The 21620-nt window shown below is 37.9% G+C and overlaps 1 protein-coding gene across 8 annotated transcripts in view; it reads left to right on the top strand.

Annotated features, from left to right (window-relative positions):
• LOC100028211 (methylglutaconyl-CoA hydratase, mitochondrial) overlaps window positions 1-21620 on the top strand; it is a 104623-nt gene that overhangs the window by 7581 nt on the left and 75422 nt on the right. For 6 of the 8 annotated variants that reach the window (XM_001378267.4, XM_007486215.3, XM_007486213.3 and 3 more), the window contains exons 2-3: window positions 17966-18033; window positions 18123-18210. The exons of the other annotated variants lie outside the window; for them this stretch is intronic. In XM_001378267.4, the coding sequence (XP_001378304.1) occupies window positions 17966-18033; window positions 18123-18210 (156 nt within the window). The remainder of the gene's footprint in view (window positions 1-17965; window positions 18034-18122; window positions 18211-21620) is intronic. 8 annotated transcript variants of the gene reach the window in all.

The raw sequence follows: 21620 nt of genomic DNA, 5'->3' as shown, positions 1-21620 counted from the left end.
GATGCACAGCTGTGAGGATACAGGCCAGACAGTACGGACAGACTGAAAATGAGACGGTGGGGGATGGGAGAGGGGCAGACCCCTGGAGAAGCAAGGAGAGACGGGGATCACGTGGACGTGGAGGGGGTCCTCCCTTCGTGTGGTGTGGAGCCAGGGGTGGACTGGCAGAATCCATTGGAGGACCAAAAGCCGGGGAGTCACGGCAAATGGGACTTCGGGAAGAGAGAATGAGCGGGAAGTTTGAGGATGGATGAAGACAGGGCAGATGTATCGCAGTGAAGTGATGAAGATTGCCCTGCCATAGCGAGGCCCAGTTTATAGTTGGTCACACACATTTGTCGTGGGGGCAGGTGCTGCTGCAGCACCGGAGTAGGAATGAAGGCGGCCATGACGGGAGTCCTCTTGAGAGGCTTCCTGGTCACTTTTCCTTAGTTTGATTTTGGACTGAAATCAAGGGCGTGGAAACAGACTGAGAGAGTCAGAAAAAAATCCTGGCTTTCTTGGACGAATAGATCTCTTTGCGCTGCCCTCGAATAACAATCCCATGCCAACGGAGTGCCGTGTTGGTCTAAAGGTATTTTCACACTCATCTTTGATAGTTAGAACATTCCTCTACCTCCCGGGGGCTGCTAGTGGAATGCCAGGTCTGGCAGGATCCACCAGGCCAGACCTGTTTACAGACGATGTAGTTTTGTTGTCCGGGAACTAACCTAGCAAAATGGCCACTTAAAAGGAGACGTCCGAGGTACGAATTTCTAGCCCAAAAGTCCAGGAAGATTGGCCTGCTCAGATGGAGGGAGGAAGAGAGCCTTCGAGTATTCATAATGAATTTTTATGCTAGTAGACAAGGAAATGATATAAATGTTAAGTCAGGACTTAAGCAAGGAAGTTGATAAAAAATTCTAAAATACTCCTGAGAGGAAAAAAGGTAGACATGTGGGTCAGATAATATTGTAGTTATTTTTAGTCATAATTTGTTCACCTTAGAGGGGTTGATTTTTGGATACCCATCCTAGAGGAAGGTCACACGTAATAGGTCTCTGTCCTAAAACTTGATCCTAAGTGACTTAAAAACTTATATTATGGTTATAAAATTTGGAATCTTTAGAAAACGGAGCCAGTTAGCTGTTTTGTTGAATGATTAAATCATGATTTAAAAAATAGTGAAGGCCAAGAGCTAATACACTTCAGTTTAACATGGACAAACTGTTATTTCAAGGATCCGTAGTTCTATGTGGATACTTAAAAATACCTTTTGTTATGAACTTAATTATCAGCAGATATGTTGACATTTTAATGTTCAAAGAACAAAAAAGGATTATATAAGAAAAAGTAAGTTTCAAAGTTTGTTTTTTAAAATGTGTGTTCAAAATTGAACATGGTAGGACTAAAACTGCCCTGCTTGACTGTGCCCTTTTCTTCCCTTTCCCCTCTGTTCTGAATATTTTCATTGATTCTCTGTGCGTTTTTAATGGGGAGAGGGGCTCTCTTACTACCCACCGAATCTGCCCGGCTAAAGGAGCACCCTCTTTTATAACAAATAATTGCCAGTCAAAACAAATGCGCGTTCCCTGTCTTCCTCTGTGCCATGTGTGGGGGTTCTTTTCAAGTTGTTGTGTAGTCACTTTTCAGTCATTTCTGAACCCTTTGTGACCCCATTTGAGACTTTCTTGGCAAAGAAACTGGAGTGGCTTTTCATTTTCTTCTTCAGCTCATTTTACAGATGAGGAAACCGAGGCCAGCCGGGTTCAGTAACTTTCCCAGGGTCACCCAGCTAGTAAGGTCAGATTTCAAGACTCCGGGTGGGCACTCCATCTACAGTGCTATGCACATAGTAGGTGCACATATATGTTTGCTGGATTGAAAGCACTACAAGCCTTTTCTGTGCTCCTCCTTGGGGGGTCCAAGGCCGACGAGGGATGACCGGAAGCACGGATAGAGGCACCCGCTGATCCCATGTGTGCTCTCTCCCCAAGTCTTCTCCTTGGCTCAGCCCTCCATGGTGGCCCCCCCCCCCCCCCCAAAGCGCCTCCTAAAAACCTTCCAAGGTAAAAGGGCAGGCCCAGGAGCCTGCAGCAGGCCCAAAGGGCTCCTCCCAGACTTAGGTCTGATCCTCGAAACCAAGGCCAGCCAAGCCACGAACCAGGAGACCCTCTGCACGACCTTTCAGGATAAGCTGCGATTGCAAAGCCTTTTCACCAAATAGTCAGCCTGGCCCGGATGCATCGGGCCCTGCGAACAAGAAGTAAGAGCCAACGAGCGCCTGGGAACCGCCTGGCATTCGGTCCGTCCATCTGGGCCAGAAGAGAGGCTTCGCGGGGCCAGAAAACCGCTGAAAGCTACTGAAGCCCAAGAGCCCGCCGGCAGCTTAGCTGGACAGTTCCCGCGAAGGAGGGACAGCGTGCCAGCAGGCGTGGCTTGGAGCTGGGTGCCCAAGAAGCCTGGCAGCCTGAAAGAGGGCTTGTGGGCGAGGGGGAGCCCAGACAAGATTTCAGAGGTGGACCCGCACCCGGAACAGGGAGATTTGGGTCGTGGTTGGCCACGGCAGGGAGGCCGGCAAGGGAGCGAGGTTCCAGGGTCCTGGGGGCGAGGATGTGCCGCCATCCCCCCTTTCCTTCCCTCCCCTGCTGTCGGGCGGCTGGACTTGAGTTTGGGAAGGTGCTCTCTGAAAGCTTTGCCAGAGCTCCGCGGTGAGGTGGGGAGCCTTTGTGGTGCCCCCAACGAAGAGAGGTTCGGAGGAGCTGCCGAGGCGGTATCTGAGATGGGGGATCACTGAGGCATGGCAGGAGAGGAGGTCGTCGGGACAGAGCTTTGATGGGTACCAGGATGACGATTAGTAAGCAATGGGGTGGTTCACTGGAGAGAGCCAGGCCTGGAATGGGAGGTTCTGGGTTCAAGTGTGGCTCCGACCCTTCCTCCCTGGGGGGACCCTGTGGAACCAGCCCTTCGTATGAATTCTAAGGCAGAAGGGAAGGGCCAGCCAGGAGGAGAACCCAAGATAACGCTGCCCCATGACCCCAGGGAAGAGAGGGCAGAAGCCTTTGATTCAGCCAGCATTTCTTAGATGGCGATAGGCACGCATTTAAGACAGTCACGGACAGCCCGGCCACCTCATGTGAGGTCTCAGTTAACTGTAGGCAGTCCAAAGAGCTGGAGCCCACCCTTGAAGCTGAAGGCTGGGTGTTCCTGGGTGGGGACCGAGGAGGGAGGGAGAGGCCAGCGCGTAGCACGCCGAGGGAAAGAGCACGTAGACGTGGGAGTCCGCGTGGATTGGCTGATAGCCACACTCCTGGCTATGGGGACCCGACACGCAACACAAGATACACTTTTTTTTTTTAATTTTATAGTATTTTATTTGATCATTTCCATGCATTTGTCATTAAAGACAAAGATCATTTTCTTTTCCTCCCTCCCACCCCCACCCCCGTGGCCGACGTGTGATTCCACTGGTATCATATGTGTTCTTGACTTGAACCCATTGCCATGTTGTTAGTATTTGCATCAGAGTGTTCGCTCCGAGTCTTTCCTCTGTCATGTCCCCTCAGCCATTGTAGTCAGGCAGTTGCTTTTCCTTGGTGTTTCCACTCCCTCAGTTTGTCCTCTGCTTTTGGATAGTGTTTTTTTCTCCTGGATCCCTGCAGATTGTGCAGGGACATTACACCACCACTAATGGAGAAGTCCATTACGTTCGATGATACCACAGTGTATTAGTCTCTGTGTACAATGTTCTCCTGGTTCTGCTCCTCTCGCTCTGCATCACTTCCTGGAGGTTGTTCCAGTCTCCATGGAATTCCTCCACTTTATTATTCCTTTGAGCACAATAGTATTCCATCACCAACATATACCACAGTTTGTTCAGCCATTCCCCAATTGATGGGCATCCCCTCGTTTTCCAGTTTTGGGCCACCACAAAGAGCGCAGCTATGAATATTTTTGTACAAGTCTTTGTGTCCATTATCTCTTTGGGGTACAGACCCAGCAGTGCTATGGCTGGGTCAAAGGGTAGATATTCTTTTGTCGCCCTTTGGACATAGTTCCAAATTGCCCTCCAGAATGGCTGAATCAGTTCACAACTCCACCAGCAATGAATTAATGTGTCTACTTTGCCACATCCCCATCAGCATTCATTACTTTCCTTTGCTGTTATGTTAGCCAATCTGCTAGGTGTGAGGTGATACCTCAGAGTTGTTTTGATTTGCATCTCTCTGATTATAAGAGATGTAGAGCACTTCTTCATGTGCTTATTAATAGTTTTGATTTCTTTATCTGAAAACTGTCTGTCCATGTCCCTTGCCCATTTATCAATTGGGGAATGGCTTGATTTTTTGTACAATTGATTTAGCTCTTTATAAATTTGAGTAATTAAACCTTTGTCAGAGGTTTTTATGAAGATTTTTTCCCAATTTGTTGTTTTCCTTCTGATTTTAGTTATATTGGTTTTGTTTGTACAAAAGCCTTTTAATTTGATGTAGTCGAAATTATTTATTTTACATTTTGTGATTCTCTCTATGTCTTGCTTGGTTTTAAAGTCTTTCCCTTCCCAAAGGTATGACATGTATACTATTCTGTGTTTACCCAATTTACTTATGGTTTCCTTCTTTATGTTTAAGTCACTCACCCATTTTTAATTTATCTTGGTGTAGGGTGTGAGGTGTTGATCTATTCCTAGTCTCTCCCACACTGTCTTCCAATTTTCCCAGCAGTTCTTATCAAATAGTGAATTTTTGTCCCAAGACCTGGGATCTTTGGGTTTATCCTATACTATCTGGCTGAGGTCGCTTTCCCCCAGTCTATTCCACTGATCCTCCTTTCTGTCTCTTAGCCAGTACCAAATTGTTTTGATGACTGCTGCTTTGTAATATAGTTTGAGGTCTGGGACTGCTAGGCCCCCATCATATGTGTTTTCTTTCATTATTTCCCTGGATATCCTTGATCTTTTGTTCTTCCAAATGAACTTTGTTATGGTTTTTTCTAAATCAGTGAAGAAGTATTTTGGTAGTTCAATGGGTATGGCACTAAATAGATAAATAAGTTTGGGTAGGATGGTCATTTTTATTATGTTGGCTCGTCCTACCCATGAGCAGTTAATGTTTTTCCAATTGCTCAAGTGTAGTTTTAGTTGTGTGGCGAGTGTTTTGTAGTTGTGTTCATATAGTTCCTGTGTTTGTACAAGATACACTTTTTGATGGGGAGTCAGTTAGAGCCACAAGGTAGGACTTGGGAAAGGCCTCGTGTTCGTTTCTAAAATATGTTCTGTACAAATATACACCTGCAAGGACACGTGTGTGTTTATAGGATTTATGTATATGTTTACTTGTGATTCTAGCTACATATGTATGGACACACACATATAATTTTACATATATAACCACATATAATGGTAAACTAGCTGGGAGGTAGAGATGAAGGGGGAATATATTCTAGACATGGAAGACAAATTGTACCTATATGAAGAATGACAAGAAGTCCAGGTTCACTTGACGATGAGGTGAATTAATAATAAGCCGGCCATGGTGGAAAGGGAAACGGAAGCCAAATTGTAAAGAACTTTAATGCCAGAAAGCAGTGAAAAAAATTCCTTCTGGAAGTGACTGGGGACAAAGGCACGGTCATACTTTAGGAATGTCACTTTTGCGGTGATGTAGGATGGATTAGAAAGGGAAGAGACCAGAGACCAGACCAGGAAGTCAGGCTATTTCCGAGTTGTCCAAGTAATATGGGGATGAGCTACAGTAGTGACTGTGAATGTAAGTGCTATTTTGGTGGGGTCGTCTATATGATGCGGCAGCTGTCAACTTGTTCAGAGGAGGCCCGAGTGTTTAGGGAAAGATAATGAGTCTACTGCAGTTGAAATGTGTAGGGGCCGTCCATTGCCACATCCAATAGATTATTCCTAATATGGTGCTGTACTTGGGCCATAGGCCAGGTCAGAAAGGTGGGCGAATCATCCGTATAGACCTGTTGAAGTCATTGGGAGAGCATGCAGGAAGAAGCAGCTTCAGGGAAGAATCTTGGGTTGTACCACATTTAGGAGACCATCTATATGAATGATGATCCAGTAAAGAGGATGGAGAAAGAGCAGTCAGCCAGCTGGGAGAATTTTGTCAGGAAAACTGAGAGGATTGGGGAGAAATGTTGGGCAGCAGCAGCCAGTGTTTCAGAGGGACCATCGTAGAGGAGAAATGATGCAGAAACGAAGTCTCGAGAACCAGGAATGAAGCAGGCTGTCTGTCTCCTAATAGGAAGATGTTGGCCTTCTAATACAGAACAAGGGTGGACTATATAGAATCATACACTAGAAAATTTACTATTTGTGGGATTGATTTTGCACAAACAAAAACGATAGATTTAAATGGGAAACTTAACTGGGGGAAAAATCTTGGCTGCCAGTTGGTTAAGGACTCTTCCCCTCTCCATAGTTTTGGGAGGTATCTCTTCCCATTGCCTTTCACTTAGGATACGCCCTCTCATGTCAAGGTCGTCTATCCATTCAGAGCTCATTGTGGGAGTCTGAGATCCTGATACAAGACTCACTTCTGGATCGCTTTCTGATTGGCTCAATGGTCTCAGCATTTTTTGGCTACAGAATTCTTCTTGGTTCTATCAAACACTACCGCAATTTTACATTGCTTCTGGATCTTATATACCTAATATGGTCTGTTGATCTGCTTTTCTACTTTCCAACCACCATTGAGTTTTGATGATTATTACTTTGTAGTATAGTTTGTTATCTTACTACCTTTAGGCCTGTTTCTCGTTGATTCCCTTGAGATTGTTGGCCAGATCATCCTCTGTACGAATTTAGTTAAAATTCTGACTAGTTAAATAGATTTATCCTTTGATTGATTGGTATGATGCCAGATGTGTGAATTAACTTCATGTTTTATAATTTTTTTCACAGATAACCTCACCATAAACAATTCCCTTCCACTGATTTGTATTTTATTTTTATAAGGGGAATTTAGGTGGTGCAGTTGAAAAATAACTGGGCCTGGGGCCAGGAAGACCTGATTTCAAATATGACTTTGGACACTTAACTAGTTTTGTGACCATTTGCCTTATTTTCTTCATTTGTAAAGTGAGCTGAAGAAGAAAATGTCAAACTACTTCAGTGTCTTTGCCAAGAACACCCCAAAAGGAGTCAGAGTCAGATAAAATTGAAAAGGACTAAACAGCAAGAGCCATTTCTGTAAAGAATATTTTGGAATTGTAATCATGAAATTCCTGTGTGGCTTGGTAAATGTGCTTGATAAATATAATTTTGGGTGGAATTTCCATTTTATTCTTTTTTTCCATTTTATTTTTCAATAAATAAGAATTTGTTTTTTTCTCTTACCTATCTTCCATTTCCTAATAAAAGAAAATAAGACCCTTTTAATAACGCTATATAGTCAGACAAGGCATCTTTTTGCAGTGTCTGTTTCCAAACATTTATACCTCATTTTACACCTTGACTCTATCACCTCTGTCAAGATATGGATAGCATAGGTCATCAGTCCTTGGGAATTTGGTTGGCCATTGCATTTTTCAGATCTCTAAAGTCTTTTATGGCTGTTTGTCCTCATTCTGTTGTTGTGGTTGGAATTGTTCTCTTGGTGTTGCTCACTTTACTCTGCATCAGCTCATACAGTTTTCTTTAGGTTTTTCTGAAACTATCCCTTTAATTTTTAACAGCACAATGTTTTCCATTGCCTTTACACACCATAATATGTATATCCATTCTCCTATTGATGGATACTCACTTTGGTTTTAGTTCTCTGCCATTACAAAAAGACTTACTATAATTATTTTTGAGCATATAAGTCCTTTTCTTTTTCATTTGAGCTTTTTGGCTAAGGAAAATTGTCACCAGGTCAGTTATGCATGCTTTATTGATTTTAGGGAATAGTTCTGAATTGCTTTCCAGAATGTTTATATTAGTTCACAGTTCCATCCGCAGTACCTGTTTTCTCATAGCCTCTTTGATACTTTTCATTTCCTTCTTTGAGAATCTGATGTGTGTGAAATGGAACCTTATTGTTGGTTTAATTTGCATTTCTCCAGCAATTAGTGACTTAGAGCATTTTTTCACATGGCTTTTAGAATATCTTCTTTTGGGAACTACTTGTTCCATTGGCTTTTATCAATTGTAGAAATGGTTCTTATAAATTTGAATCCATTACATATATATCAGAAATAAAACATAAGAAACTTTCTGCAACTTGTTTTTCCTTTTTAGTAATTCCCTTCTGATCTTAGATGCTTTGTTTTTATTTTCAAATAACTTTAAACTTTTTTGTCTTTACAACTGTTCATGTTGTTTTCTGTGTTCCTTTCTATACCTTGTTTGGTCATGAACTCTTCTCCTATCTATAAATCCAAAATGTAATTTCTTCGTTTTTCCTCTAACTTGTTTATGGTGTGACTTTTTACATTGAAGTCATGCATCTATTTGGAGCTAGTCTTTGTATATGGTGTATATGTTCATCTAATATTAATTTTAGCCAGAATGCTTTCTGATTTCCCAGCATTTTTTGTCAAGATAGTGAGTCCTTCCCAAAGTAACTGGAGTCTGCGTTTATTAAACACGAGGCTAACTATATATATATATATATATATATATATATATATATATATATATATAACTGCAGTGTTATTCGATTTAATATAATCAATATGATGCCATTCTTTTTTAAATTTTATTTAGTCAATTTAGAATATATGTCCTTGGTTACAAGAGTCATGTTCTTAACCTCCCCTGTCCCCCAACCCTCCTGGGGCCAACGTGCATTTCCACTGGGTTTTACATGTGTCCTTGATCAAAACCTATTTCCATATTGTTATGTTTGCACCAGGGTGATCATTTAGAGTCTGTATCCCCAATCATATCCCCATCAACCAATGTGATCAGACAGTTGTTTTTCTTCTGTGTTTGTGTTCCCACAGTTTTTCCTCTGAATGTAGAGGGCCTTCTTTCTCATAAATCCCTCCGATTTGTTCTGGATCGCTGCATTGCCCCTAATGGAGAAGTCCATTATATTCGATTGTACCACAGTGTATCAGTCTCTGTGTACAATGTTTTCCTGGTTCTGCTCCTCTCGCTCTGCATCACTTCCTGGAGGTTGTTCCAGTCTCCATGGAGTCCCTCCAGTTCATTATTCCTTTGAGCACAATAGTATTCCATCACCAACAGGTACCTTCAGCCATTCCCTAATTGAAGGATATCCCCTCATTTTCCAATTTTTTGCCACAACAAAGAGCGCAGCTATGAATATTCTTGTACAGGTTTTTTTTTTTTAATTTTTTTATTTGGTCAATTTCAAACATCATTCCTTGGTTACAAAAATCATATTCTATTCTTCCCTCCCCTCCCCCTGCCCTTTGTAAAAATTAAATTAGTCTCTAGTAATAAAAATATTATATTTTATGAGGTTTATTAAAGATTATTAGAAATCAAGGAATAAAGAAATACAAAATAAGAAAACCACATGCTTAGGGCTGATTAGCCCATTCAGAGTGCCCACGCTTAGCTTACTTACTACATCATTGCAATGGGTGTGAGGCAGAGAGCCAGTTAAATATTCATTGTGATCTCACCCAGGTGGAGACTCAGGTGAGATTATAGGGAATTCTGGGAAATACCAAGGACTTTTGGGGATTGAAGCCTAGGGTTCAAATCTCCATTTTACACCTTCCCGTACCTGACATGCAATTCTATTGGGTATTACTTGTGTCCTTGATCAGAACCCATTTCCATGTTGTTGATCTTTTCACTAGGATGTTCATTTAAGGTTTACATCCCTGATCATATCCCCTTGACCCATGCAATCAAGCAGTTGTTTTTCTTCCGTGGTTCTACTCCCATAGTTTTTCCTCTGAATGTGGATAGTGTTCTTTCTCCTAGATCCCTCTGGGTTGTTCAGGATCACTGAATTGCTACTAATGGAGAAGTCCATTACATTCTATTGTACCACAGTGTATCAGTGTGAACAATTTTCTTCTCGTTCTACTCCTTTTGTTCTGCATCACTTCGTGGAGGTCATTACAGCTCACATGGAATTCCTCCAATTTATTATTCCTTTGAGCACAATAGAATTCCATCACCGTCATGTACCACAAATTGTTCAGCCATTCCCCAATTGAAGGACATCCCCTCATTCTCCAATTTTTTGCCACCACAAAGATAACAGCTATGAATATTCTTGTAGTAGTCTTTTTTATTATTATCTCTTTGGGACATAAACCCACCAGTGCTATGGCTGGATCAAAGGGCAGACAGACTTTTAGTGCCCTTTGGGCATAGTTCCAAATTGCCCTCCACAATGGTTGGATTAACTCATAGCTCTACCAGTAATGCAGTAATATCTCAATTAATTGCCACATCCACTCCAGCATTCATTACTTTCCTTTGCCTGTCATGTTAGCTAATCTGCTGGTTGTGAGGTGATGCCTCAGAGTTTTTTTATTTGCATTTCTCTGATTATAAGAGATTTAGAACACTTTTTCATGTGCTTACTAATAGTCTTGATTTCTTTATCTAAAAATTGCCTATTCATGTCCCCTGCCCATTTATCAATTGGGGAATGGCTTGATTTTTTGTACAATTGATTTAACTCTTTATAAATTTGAATAATTAGACCTTTGTCAGAGGTTTTTGTTATGAAGATTGTTTCCCCATTTGTTGCTTCCCTTCTAATTTTGGTTGCATTGGTTTTGTTTGTACAAAGCCTTTTTAATTTAATGTAATTAAAATTATTCATTTTACATTTTGTAATTTTTTCTAACTCTTGATTGGGTCTTAAAATCTTTCCTTTCCCAGGAATCTGATAAGTATACTATTCAATGTTCACCTAATTTACTTATAGTTTCCTTCTTTATATTCAAGTCATTGACCCATTCTGAGTTTATCTTGGTGTAGGGTGTGAGATGTTGATCCAACACGAGTCTCTCCCATACTTTTTTCCAATTTTCCCAGCAGTTTTTATCAAATAGTGGATTTTTGTCCCAAAAGTTGGAATCTTTGGGTTTATCATAGACTATCTTGCTGAGGTCACTTGCCCCAACTCTATTCCACTGATCCTCCTTTCTGTCTCTTAGCCAGTACCGTATTATTTTGTTGTCCACTGCTTTATAGTATAGTTTGAGATCTGGTACTGCTGGTCCCTCTTCCTTCACATGCTTTTTTTTTCTTCATTATTTCCCTGGATATCCTTGATCTTTTTGTTCTTACAAATGAACTTTTTTATGTTTTTTTCTAATTCAGTAAAAAAAGTTTTTTGGTAGTTTGATGGGTATAACACTAAATAAATAGATAAGTTTGGGTAGGATTGTCATTTTTATTACGTTAGCTTTTCCTATCATGAGCAATTAGTGTTTTCCTAATTATTTAGATCTAATTTTAATTGTGTGCAAAGTATTTTGTACTTGTGTTCACAATGTTCCTGTGTTTGTCTTGGCTGATAGATTCCTAAGTATTTTATATTGTCTAGGGTGATTTTAAATGAAATTTCTCTTTCTAATTCTTGGTGCTGATGTGTGTTGGAGATATATAGAAATGCTGATGACTTATGTGGGTTCATTTTGTATCCAGAGACTTTGCTAAAATTGTTGATTATTTCCACTAGCTTTTTAGTTGATTCTCTAGGATTCTTTAAGTAGACCATCATATCATCTGCAAAGAGTGATAGCTTGGTCTCCTCATTACCTATTTTAATACCTTCAATTTTTTTTTCTTCTCTAATTGCTACAGCTAGTGTTTCTAGAACAAACTTAAATAATAGAGGTAATAATGGGCATCGTTTCTTCACTCCTGATTATTGGGAAGCCTTCTAACATGTCCCCATTGCAGATGAAGCTTGCTGATGGTTTTGAAGATATACTTTTTATTATTTTGAGGATTGGCCCTTCTATTCCTATACTTTCTGGTGTTTTCAATAGGAATGGGTGGTGTATTTTGTCAGGCTTTTTCTGCATCTTATTGAGATAATCCTGTGATTTCTGTTGGTTTGATTATTGATATAGTCAATCATGTAGATGGTTTTCCTAAGCTATCCTTAAATTCCTGGTATGACGTCCACCTGATCACGGTGAATAATCCTTGTGATAAGTTGCTGAAGTCTTTTTGCTTCTATTCTCTTTAAGATATTTGCTCCTATATTCATCAGGGAGATTGATCTGTAGTTTTTTTTCCTCCATTTTTGGTCTGCCTGGCTTTGGAATCAGTACCATATTTGTGTCATAAAAGGAATTTGGTAAAACTGCTTCTTTGCTTATTTTGTGAAATAATTTGTATAGTGTTAGCATAGGCACTCAGTGATATAAATTTCCTCCTGTGTATTGTTTTGGCTATATCCCATACGTTTTGATATGATGTCTCCTCATTGTCAGTCTCTTTAATGAAGTCTGTAAATCGTTTTTATGATTTCTTCTTTGACCCACTGATTTTGAAGAATTAGATTATTTAGTTTCTAATTAATTTTAAATTTGCCCTTCCATGGAACTTTGTTAATTATAATTTTTACCTCATTATGATCTGAAAAAGTGGCATTTATTATTTCTGCTTTTCTGCATTTATTTGCAATATTTCTATTCCCTAGTACATGGTGTTATAGGGAGGGTTAAAAGGAAGGGTTAAGCAAGATATATATATATATATATATATATATATATATATATAATAAAATTTATTTAACTAAAAGGAGGAGGAAAGGTAAGGGAATCATGGACTACCTTACTTTTAACCACACCACAGATATTAAAACCCTAAATTTCTAAAATTATCCTAAACTAACTAATTAAAAGAGTAATTAAAGTTAGAGAGGGATTTGTAAGGGCAAAGACAACAGGGGCCCAAAGAAATCTTACAACCAAGAGTCCTTCTTTGATCCAGAGAGCAGTCTCAAGATGAAGAGTATGCACAGGATTCAGGAGGGGATAAGGATTAACACACACACACACACACACACACACACACACACACACACACACTGTCCACCAGTATGGGGTAATCTCTCACTCAACCACTCCTTAAAGATCGTCCAATTTTCTGGCACTTCCAAGTCTTTTCCCTTCAGGAAGAGACACCTCCACTCCCTCTCTGTCTTCTCTCAGGAAGGGAAACTGTCAGTCCTTAACTCTCTCTCAGCTTCTGAGGGCTTTAGAGTCTGGGGAATCTTGGTTTGCAGCATCCCATGCTGTCAGCCTGCCTTGTAAGCCCTACTAGAAATCCCTTACTACAGTTCCCCCCTTTGCACAAAGCTGAAAACATGTTGAAAATACTGTTTTGGAATTTGTGTACTAACATACCTACATTTTCTATAAACTAAAATTTCTACCCAAAATAATAAACAATTTACACTCAGCTATCTTATCTAATACAATCCTATTCTAGGGATTTAAGCAAGGAAAGGAAAAAAGGAAATTATACAATGAACAATTACAAAGTTCAAAGTAAAGATCAAACATATGCAAAAGCAAAATAAGAAAATAACATCAAAATCAAAATATAAACACAAATTCATGCAAAATGTTAAAATCATAAAAACTACTCTTATCAACTAATACAGAAAAGTCTACTACTATTACAATGCATAAACAGTAAACTTAGATAAAAATTTTTTGAAAATTACAATGAACACATTCCTTAAAGTTGTATAAAAAATTAAACCAACCATCATACTTACTTATGCAAAATACATTTAACAATAGCAGTTGTCTCTCGGTAACCGAGGATGATGATTGTCTTCATGTGTTTTTGTGCACAAAGACACCTGTGCATGAAGATTTAAGTGGAAAAGTCGATGCACAGAGACAGTCCCTCTCTCGGCATTGGAAGCCTGGGTCCAGTGGCACGAAAAGTCGTTACATCTGGAGACTTCCTCAGCTGCATTGGATGGCCGTGTTGTCTTTTGTGCTCCCAACACGCCCTGAGCACTCCACAGTGCCTTGCTGCGTCGCCATCTCAGCCGTTGAACCTTCTTATTGGTTTCTTCTGCCTGTTCTGCCGAAGCAGTCTTCACATGCTGGGTGAGCAAAGCCCTGGTTCAACAGGGATCTATGACCCGATGGCTCCCCTCACAAGGTTTAGCCGGCCTGTCGAAGCTGTTGCCCGGGGTGTGGCCGCTGCCGCATGCTAGCAGCTACTGAGAGCCACCAGTGAGAGCTGGGTGTCAGGTAGGGGTCAGAGGCTGGAGAGCTGCCCTAGGAGGGCACGACAAGCCCTCCATACCAGAGATACTACCCCTCCCTGAGCACCCCATACACCCCACATTTAACAGTAGATAAAAGTAAACTTAACGTGATCTATTTTTATGTTTTACACATACATATAGGTACACAATACATGTATACAGCATATACATATATGCTATACTTACAGACAGATACTCCATATTGACAGATTTGTTGCATATAAATATACACACACTATAATACAATTAATTTTATGTTATGTATTATACACACTATTTACATATATTTACATGTATTTGTAATTTATGTGTATTTTGTGATGTTATGCCATAAGTGCTATATAACGTATAATACTATGCATGTTCCAATGTATTTTGTAGTGTAGTTCAATATCTTAACTTATTTTATCAATCTTAAACTCTATTCTAACTAAAGCACTAACTTAATAAAATCTCCTATGTACCTGTATTCCTATACTACTCTAAGTAGCTAATTATTTTTGTTAGTAATTAACTACTTTATAACTAACTATAACATTGTTAGTATCTAACTATAAATAGTTTCAGTAATTCAACTAGTGATTCAATATACCCTGTCCATGTTTATGTTTTTGTATGTATTTTTTGTTTTGTTGTTATTCATGCTATGTTATATTGTTTTGTTAAGTGTTATGTCAGTGTTACTGTGGCATGCAATATACTTACCAAAACTTCAGATTATTATTTCTCTTCTCAAATTGTTTGAAGAATTCTTCCTCTTCAAAATTCATGGTAGTAAAATGTATTAATGAATGTTTATGTGAATATATATTATATTGTGTTGTTATATTACATTACCCAAATTCCTTAGAACCCTTAGTCCATTAATCACTTGAACCTCTTCATTGAAATTTCCTTCAGTCTTTATCTGCTTAATATTTATAAATCTTTCAGTCTTTTTACAATTTCCATCAATTTTCTGAATCCTCCTCTTCACCTGCAATGTCCTCTTCCATCTGAATGTCCTCTTCCACTGGAATTATTCTCTCCTTACTGATCTTTTTTACTGAAGACTGTTTGACTGATGAATCTCAGTTTTCCACGGACTCTTCTTCATTTTCTTCTCCTACAATTCCTACACTTTCATTATTAATTCCATGGGCTAATTTAATATGTGAGCAATGAAACCATGAACCTCCTTCTAATACTTTTACTGAAGAAGATGAAACTCATACAATTGTATAAGGACCTAACCAACTCTCTTGAGTTGCTGATGTTTTAGCAAAATTTTTCACATATACCATTCACCTGGTTGAAAATTATGAAGAGAATAATCCAATGGACCAGATTGGATCAATACTCCCATATCATGCAGTTCTCTAAGCCATTGTTGTAATGCACTTAAATATGAAGCAAGTTGACAGTCTCCTCCTAAGAGAGATATATACCCTGTCTTCTAAGTTTTTGCCTGCAATGGAACATGTCCAAAGAGCATTTCATAAGATGATATATGTAAGTCTCTCTTGGTCTTGTACATAGGTAAAGCAAAACTATGGGAAGACTATCTGGCCATTTTAGATGGGTTTCAGCACAAATTTTCCCCACCATAGTCTTGAGTTCCCTATTTACCCGCTCCACTTGACCTGAACTTTGTGGATGATAAGGAACATGATATTTAGGTGTTATTCTTATATTCTCATAAACTCTTTTCAGGATATCTTGTGTGAAATGAGATCCTTTATCAGAATCTAGGGTAAGTAGTACACCAAACCTAGGAACAATTTCCTTAATCAATACTTTCACCACAAAGCTAGCTGTATTAGTATTAGATGGAAAAGCTTCAGGCCATTTTGTTAATCTTTCTACAATTTCCAGACAAAACTTGCATCTTCCAGCTTTTGGCATGCTGATGTAATCAATTTGCAAACTCTTGAATGGACAATATGCTAAAGCTCTACCTCCTAAATCTCCCTTTCTGAATGCACCTTGGTTGAGTTTTTGGCAAACAGTACAACTTGTACAGATCTTATTTGCAAGAGTACTTATTCCTGGTGCTACCCATTGGATTTTTACAGAGTCTATTACTGCTTGAATACCAAAATGACCTTTTGTGTGAATGGCTTGACACAAATAATTCTATAAATCTTTTGGTAACAGCGGTTTTCCAGTGTCTGCAACCCATTTTCCATGTTCTTTCCTTGCCCCAAATTTCTCCTTCCACTTCTGAATTTCTGAGTCCACATAAGCTCTTTCTAAATGATCAGATTCAATAGTTGACAAGTTCATTACATACACGAGAGCACTTCACTGAGAATTCTGAGAAACCTATGAGGATTCATATTAACTGATACAATGTCAAGTTATCAGATCCCAGAAGATAATCTCTAGAAATACAATTAAGATTGTAAAGATAAGCAATTTTGAAAGACTTACTCCCAATCCAGACATGACCTAAAAGGGCTAATGATGAAGCATGTTTCCCCTCATCTTGAATGAAATGCTATGAAATTGAAGTATAGAATAATATATACATTTTCTGTCAAGGTCTGTAAGTGGTTTTGTTTGCTTGATTATGCTTATTTATAACCAGGAGATCCTTTTTGCTTTTGCATTTAAATGGGAGTGTGGTTTGGAGGGAATAGTAGGTTGAATAGTGAATAGTGATATCAAAAAAGAAAGAAAACTGGGTCAATGAACCATTATTTTTAAATGCACATAGGGAAGCAAAAGGAAAGTTAAGAGGAAGACTCAGATAAGTGAAATTAAACATATATGTTGAATTTATTACATGCTTTTAAAAAGCATGAGATTCATAGTTTCAGGTACAATGCTATTTTTGTTCTTTGTATGTGTAAATGTTCATTCCTGTTGATGTTTGCTGGAAGGTAGGAGACAGGTCAGATTGGGAAATTGAGAGTTATTTTTCTAGGGGTATTAGGTTAAGTAAAAAAAAAATTAGATGACGTACATGTGCTTGTTTTGTGAAGTAGGTGTACTTTCACTGGGTTTAATTTTTATTTGTTTTTTCATATTAAAAAGGTAGCTGAATATAATAATAATATTCTTTAAAATATTCTAGTTAAGCTTTTATTAATTTAAAAACACCTTTTGAGTTAGTTTTTTTTTCCCCAAAACTTTTAACAATTTTCAGTATCAATTCTAAGACAGAAGAGCAGCAAGGGACAGGCAATTGGGGGTAAGTGACTTGCACAAGATTACAAAACTAGGAAATGTCTAAGGCCAGATTTGAATTAATGTACTTTTTTACTTCAGGTCTGGCACTACATCCACTATATTGCCTAGCTGTGCCCCCCACACCCCAAATTACTAATTAATTAGTGATTCTTCAGTGTATACCAGTAACTTTCAAGTTAACATTGCATGGCATATTTTCCCAAGAAATGAAATCCCTTTTATAAATCTGAATCTCCTTGATAACAGTGGTTAATAATACTTGACTTTGAGGTGGAACTTAGCAGGCATAAGAATTATGATTGAGGGTGAGTGGCACTTCTTCCCCAGCCATAATTAAAAAACCAATAAATATAAGAAAACAGACAAACCTTTTGTGATTTCTTAAATATATTGTATTCTGTCTTTCTGTAGTGTATGTTTAACTTAAATATTAAAAAACAATCACTAGGAATACAGAATGTCAACATTGGTACAATAGTAGTTTTGGGAAGACCAATTTCAAGTAGCTGTCTGTAGTCCTTTTCTTATGTGTGTATCTCTTCTTTTCATTCTTTAATCTCCTACCTCCCCCATCTTCTCTAGCATACTAACTCAAATTTTTCTTGTTTTGTTTTTTAAACTAGGAATTGTGGTGCTTGGAATAAACCGATCTTATGCCAAAAATTCTCTCAGTAAAAATCTTATAAAAATGGTAAGTAAGCCGATAAATTTGCTGCTTATACTACAACATAAACTATTGACATGAATCTGAAAATGTTTTTCCCCCCTTATTCTATGTAGCTATCAAAAGCCGTGGATGCTTTGAAATCTGATAAGAAAGTGCGGACTATTATAGTCAGGAGTGAAGTCCCTGGGATATTCTGTGCTGGTATGCAAATATATTTTATTCTAAAGTTGGAAAACTGTAGTCTAGTTTAGCCACAGGAGCAGCCTTTGTACTAAGAAAGTACCTTATGGCTTGTGTTCAAATTGTAAACAAATCTTGGGATTGTAAATAAGAAATATCTAGATCATATGCTTTATCTGACAGAAGTATAATGGGACTTTTTCAATAAGCAATGAATATTTTTAATGATGAAATTAACTTCTTATGCTATTCAAGTATTTGCATATAATGTCCAATGTGAAAAATCAAGGAAATCATATGGTTTGATGGGCTATCAGGCACATGTAATATATGGATTTTGTGTATGAAACATTTGGGAGATGCCTAGCCCAGTGCTGTGCCTTATGAACATTTATTAATTCAGGAGTGATTCCTGTTTCTATTATAAAACTTAAGTTTCCATTGTTTGTTTTAAAAGTTGGCTTTTAAAAGAATTAACAATGTTAAGCTCATTAACTTTTTTTACTGTTTTTTGCCACTTGCAAGAACAAAGAACAACAAAGAATTCATTATTTTAAAAAATAAAGTCTCATTTCTTCATAAACTTTATTTGCAAAAGTTTGATAGTTCTACCTTTTCTTTGCTTAGAGGTATTTTCATGTCAAAATGTTAATAATTTTACTCTCATCTGTGAAACTGGAAAGTGTAAAATTCAAATATAAAAGTGAAATTAAAAATATTCCTTTTATTTTAAAAGACCAGAATGATTTATAATTATATAAAAGCATAATTCAAGCAAATATATGATGCATTTTGACAATAAAATATAAACATGTTCCAATTTTTTAGTGAATATATTAATAGTTTCACCCTGTTACCTTAAATATATGCATGTAGTTTTCAGAGTTTATTCTAGTGATTTTGAGAGGTTGCTTACTAACATTCCTGAAAACATATTTTTCTTATTAAGTTGCAGATTGATGGCTACTTTGTTGGCTGTCACACAGGGAAACCTTTGCTCCTAAATATCAGTAGTCTTAGTTTCCAGAGGACCTAATGCTCAGGTATGACAATGAAGTGATATACTTGGGCTCCAAAGGGACAGTTCATAGCATTCTATCTAGGTGGTCCATTTTTATCTTTTTAAGACCTGTCAGATTTTCACCACTCTGACATTACTTTTGTCAACTGAGACCATCACACTTTGTTAAAGAGTGTAGATGAGTCTTTTGGTAAAGAAGCCTTTGTAAAATCTTATAGGTAAGCTTTGAACATGGCTAAAATCAGCATTTCCCTAAGAAACTCCTTTGCAAAAGAAAAAAAATCAATCTAGGAACTGAGGCTGTAGATATGATTATGTAAAACAAGACTAATAGAGTCAAGAAATTTTATTGATTAGGAGAAACATAAGGGATAAAGAAAGAAGAGACTGATTCCCTATTAAATATGAGTAGAACTTCAGGAAAAACTGTTTTGGTGGGGGGGAGAGGAGATGGGACTTTACAAGTTCTTCTAAAAGTGGTTGAAAATAATGAATGAAGAGGGAAATGATGAAATCAGAGGTCAAGAAAAATTTTAACGTTTAATTTAAATTGCTCAAATAGACAGATGAAAACATCATCTAAGCAGTTAAGTCCCTGAAAAATAGAATGAAGCAAATATACTCAATGACCAGACCAAGTAGAATTCGATAATTCCAATAAAAAGAAGAAAATCTAAAATATCAGCTATTTTTAAAAAATGATGTGGAAAACAGATCAAGAAAAGATAATTCAAGAACCATTTAACTATTAAAAAACTATGATAAAAAATAAAAGGCTTGAACATTGTATTTCAAGACATTTAAGTTGACGTCATCTTCTGAAAGAACCCTAAAAAGAAATATCTCAAAATGGCATAATCAAGATCCAGAGGTTCCATGTCAAAGACAAATACTGCAAGTATCTAGAAAGAAGTAGTTCATGTACCAAGGTGCCAGTCAGAATCATACAAGACCTAGCAGGTTCTTCTTTTAATGAGAGGAGAGCTTAGTACTGCAGAAGGTAAACAACATAGACTTACAGCCAAGAGTAATTTACCCTACAAAGCTGGGCATACCTTCAAAATGAGTAAATGCCTTAAATATAAATATAAATATAAATTATACTTTCCCCAAATGCTTTGGGTAGTGGTGGTGGTGGTAAGGGGATGAAATCTAGAAGTTTTTTTTTTTAAATCAATTTCTCATGAAAAGTCTACAGCTGAATAGAATTATTAAAATACAATAAGAAAAGTAAAGTACAACATAGAAAGGCCAATCTTTTTAATTTGAAGATGCATGATGATGTGTTTCTAAATTATAGTGACAAGGAAAATAAAGACAATAGTGTTTCATCAGAAACCTCCTATCTTCAAATGACTTGAAAATAGTTAAATTTAAAAGGGTTAATTGAATTAAACCCTAATTGAATTAACCCTAATTAAAGGTTGAATTGCTTCTGTTTGAAGGTTTTAAGAGAGGAAAAAGAGAAGAGTGAAAGGAGTGTTCTATTATAGAGAGGAAGAAAGGTGGTGGAACTTGTTATTTTCCATAACTAAGTTGCACGAGGAGTAAAAATATAGACAATGAGTTTGAGAGAGTGAGTATCAGATTAATTCCCTCTTATCGGAAATGGCCAAAGAAGATTGAACACACAAAATCATTCTGGTGTAGAAATACGTGAAACTCAACAGTGAAACAGCAAAGAAAGAGAGGAAGAGGAGAGGATAATACTAATGAGGTAATAGTTGCAGGCAAATCAAATGTCTTGATGCTAAAGGTAGAATTAAAAGAAAAAAATACTCAAATATTAAGGGAGTTTACATCATGTGGGGGCATGTTTACAAATTCCAAACAGAGTTGACTTGATGGAAGGGACAGTCTTTTGGAGAAAACAAGAGTGGATTGGACCTTGGTCAAGAGAAGGGCAATCGTATTAGAAGAGCCTGAGGAATATATTCAGAGAGAAGGAGTGGTGGTCAGTGTATTTTTGGCTTGGTAAATCAGAGGGGGTAGTAGTTGGAGGCATAGAAGGAGTTAACTGACTTGACTTTTCTAGGAGCAGTGCTTGAGTAAAGGGAAATTGGGATAGGGTCGGGAAGTAGTATGAAAGGCAGGTGCTCCAGAGCTGAAAGGGCCCAAGCTTAGGATAGAAACAACCAGAAAAGATAAAGCATGGTTTTGAGTTAAAGCTCTTCCTTGAAAAAAGCAACTAGGATAGGAAGGTAAGCTTTCAATTAGGAAAAAAAATTCTTTACATCAATTATCTCTGATAAAGTCCTGAACAACGAAGAAGTTTTGTGAACTAATAACATGTAACACCAAAGGGAGAAAAATCTCCCCGTGGATAAATAAGTTGTGAGAAGATACAAACATTTTACACGTAAATGCTAAATATGCCTAAAAACAAGCACAGATCAAAACATTTCTAAAA

The sequence above is a fragment of the Monodelphis domestica genome, chromosome 3, assembly GCF_027887165.1.
Source record: "Monodelphis domestica isolate mMonDom1 chromosome 3, mMonDom1.pri, whole genome shotgun sequence".
NCBI lineage: Eukaryota > Metazoa > Chordata > Mammalia > Didelphimorphia > Didelphidae > Monodelphis > Monodelphis domestica.
Note: the sequence above shows the minus strand (reverse complement) of the source record. Positions and strands in the feature narration are given on the sequence as shown.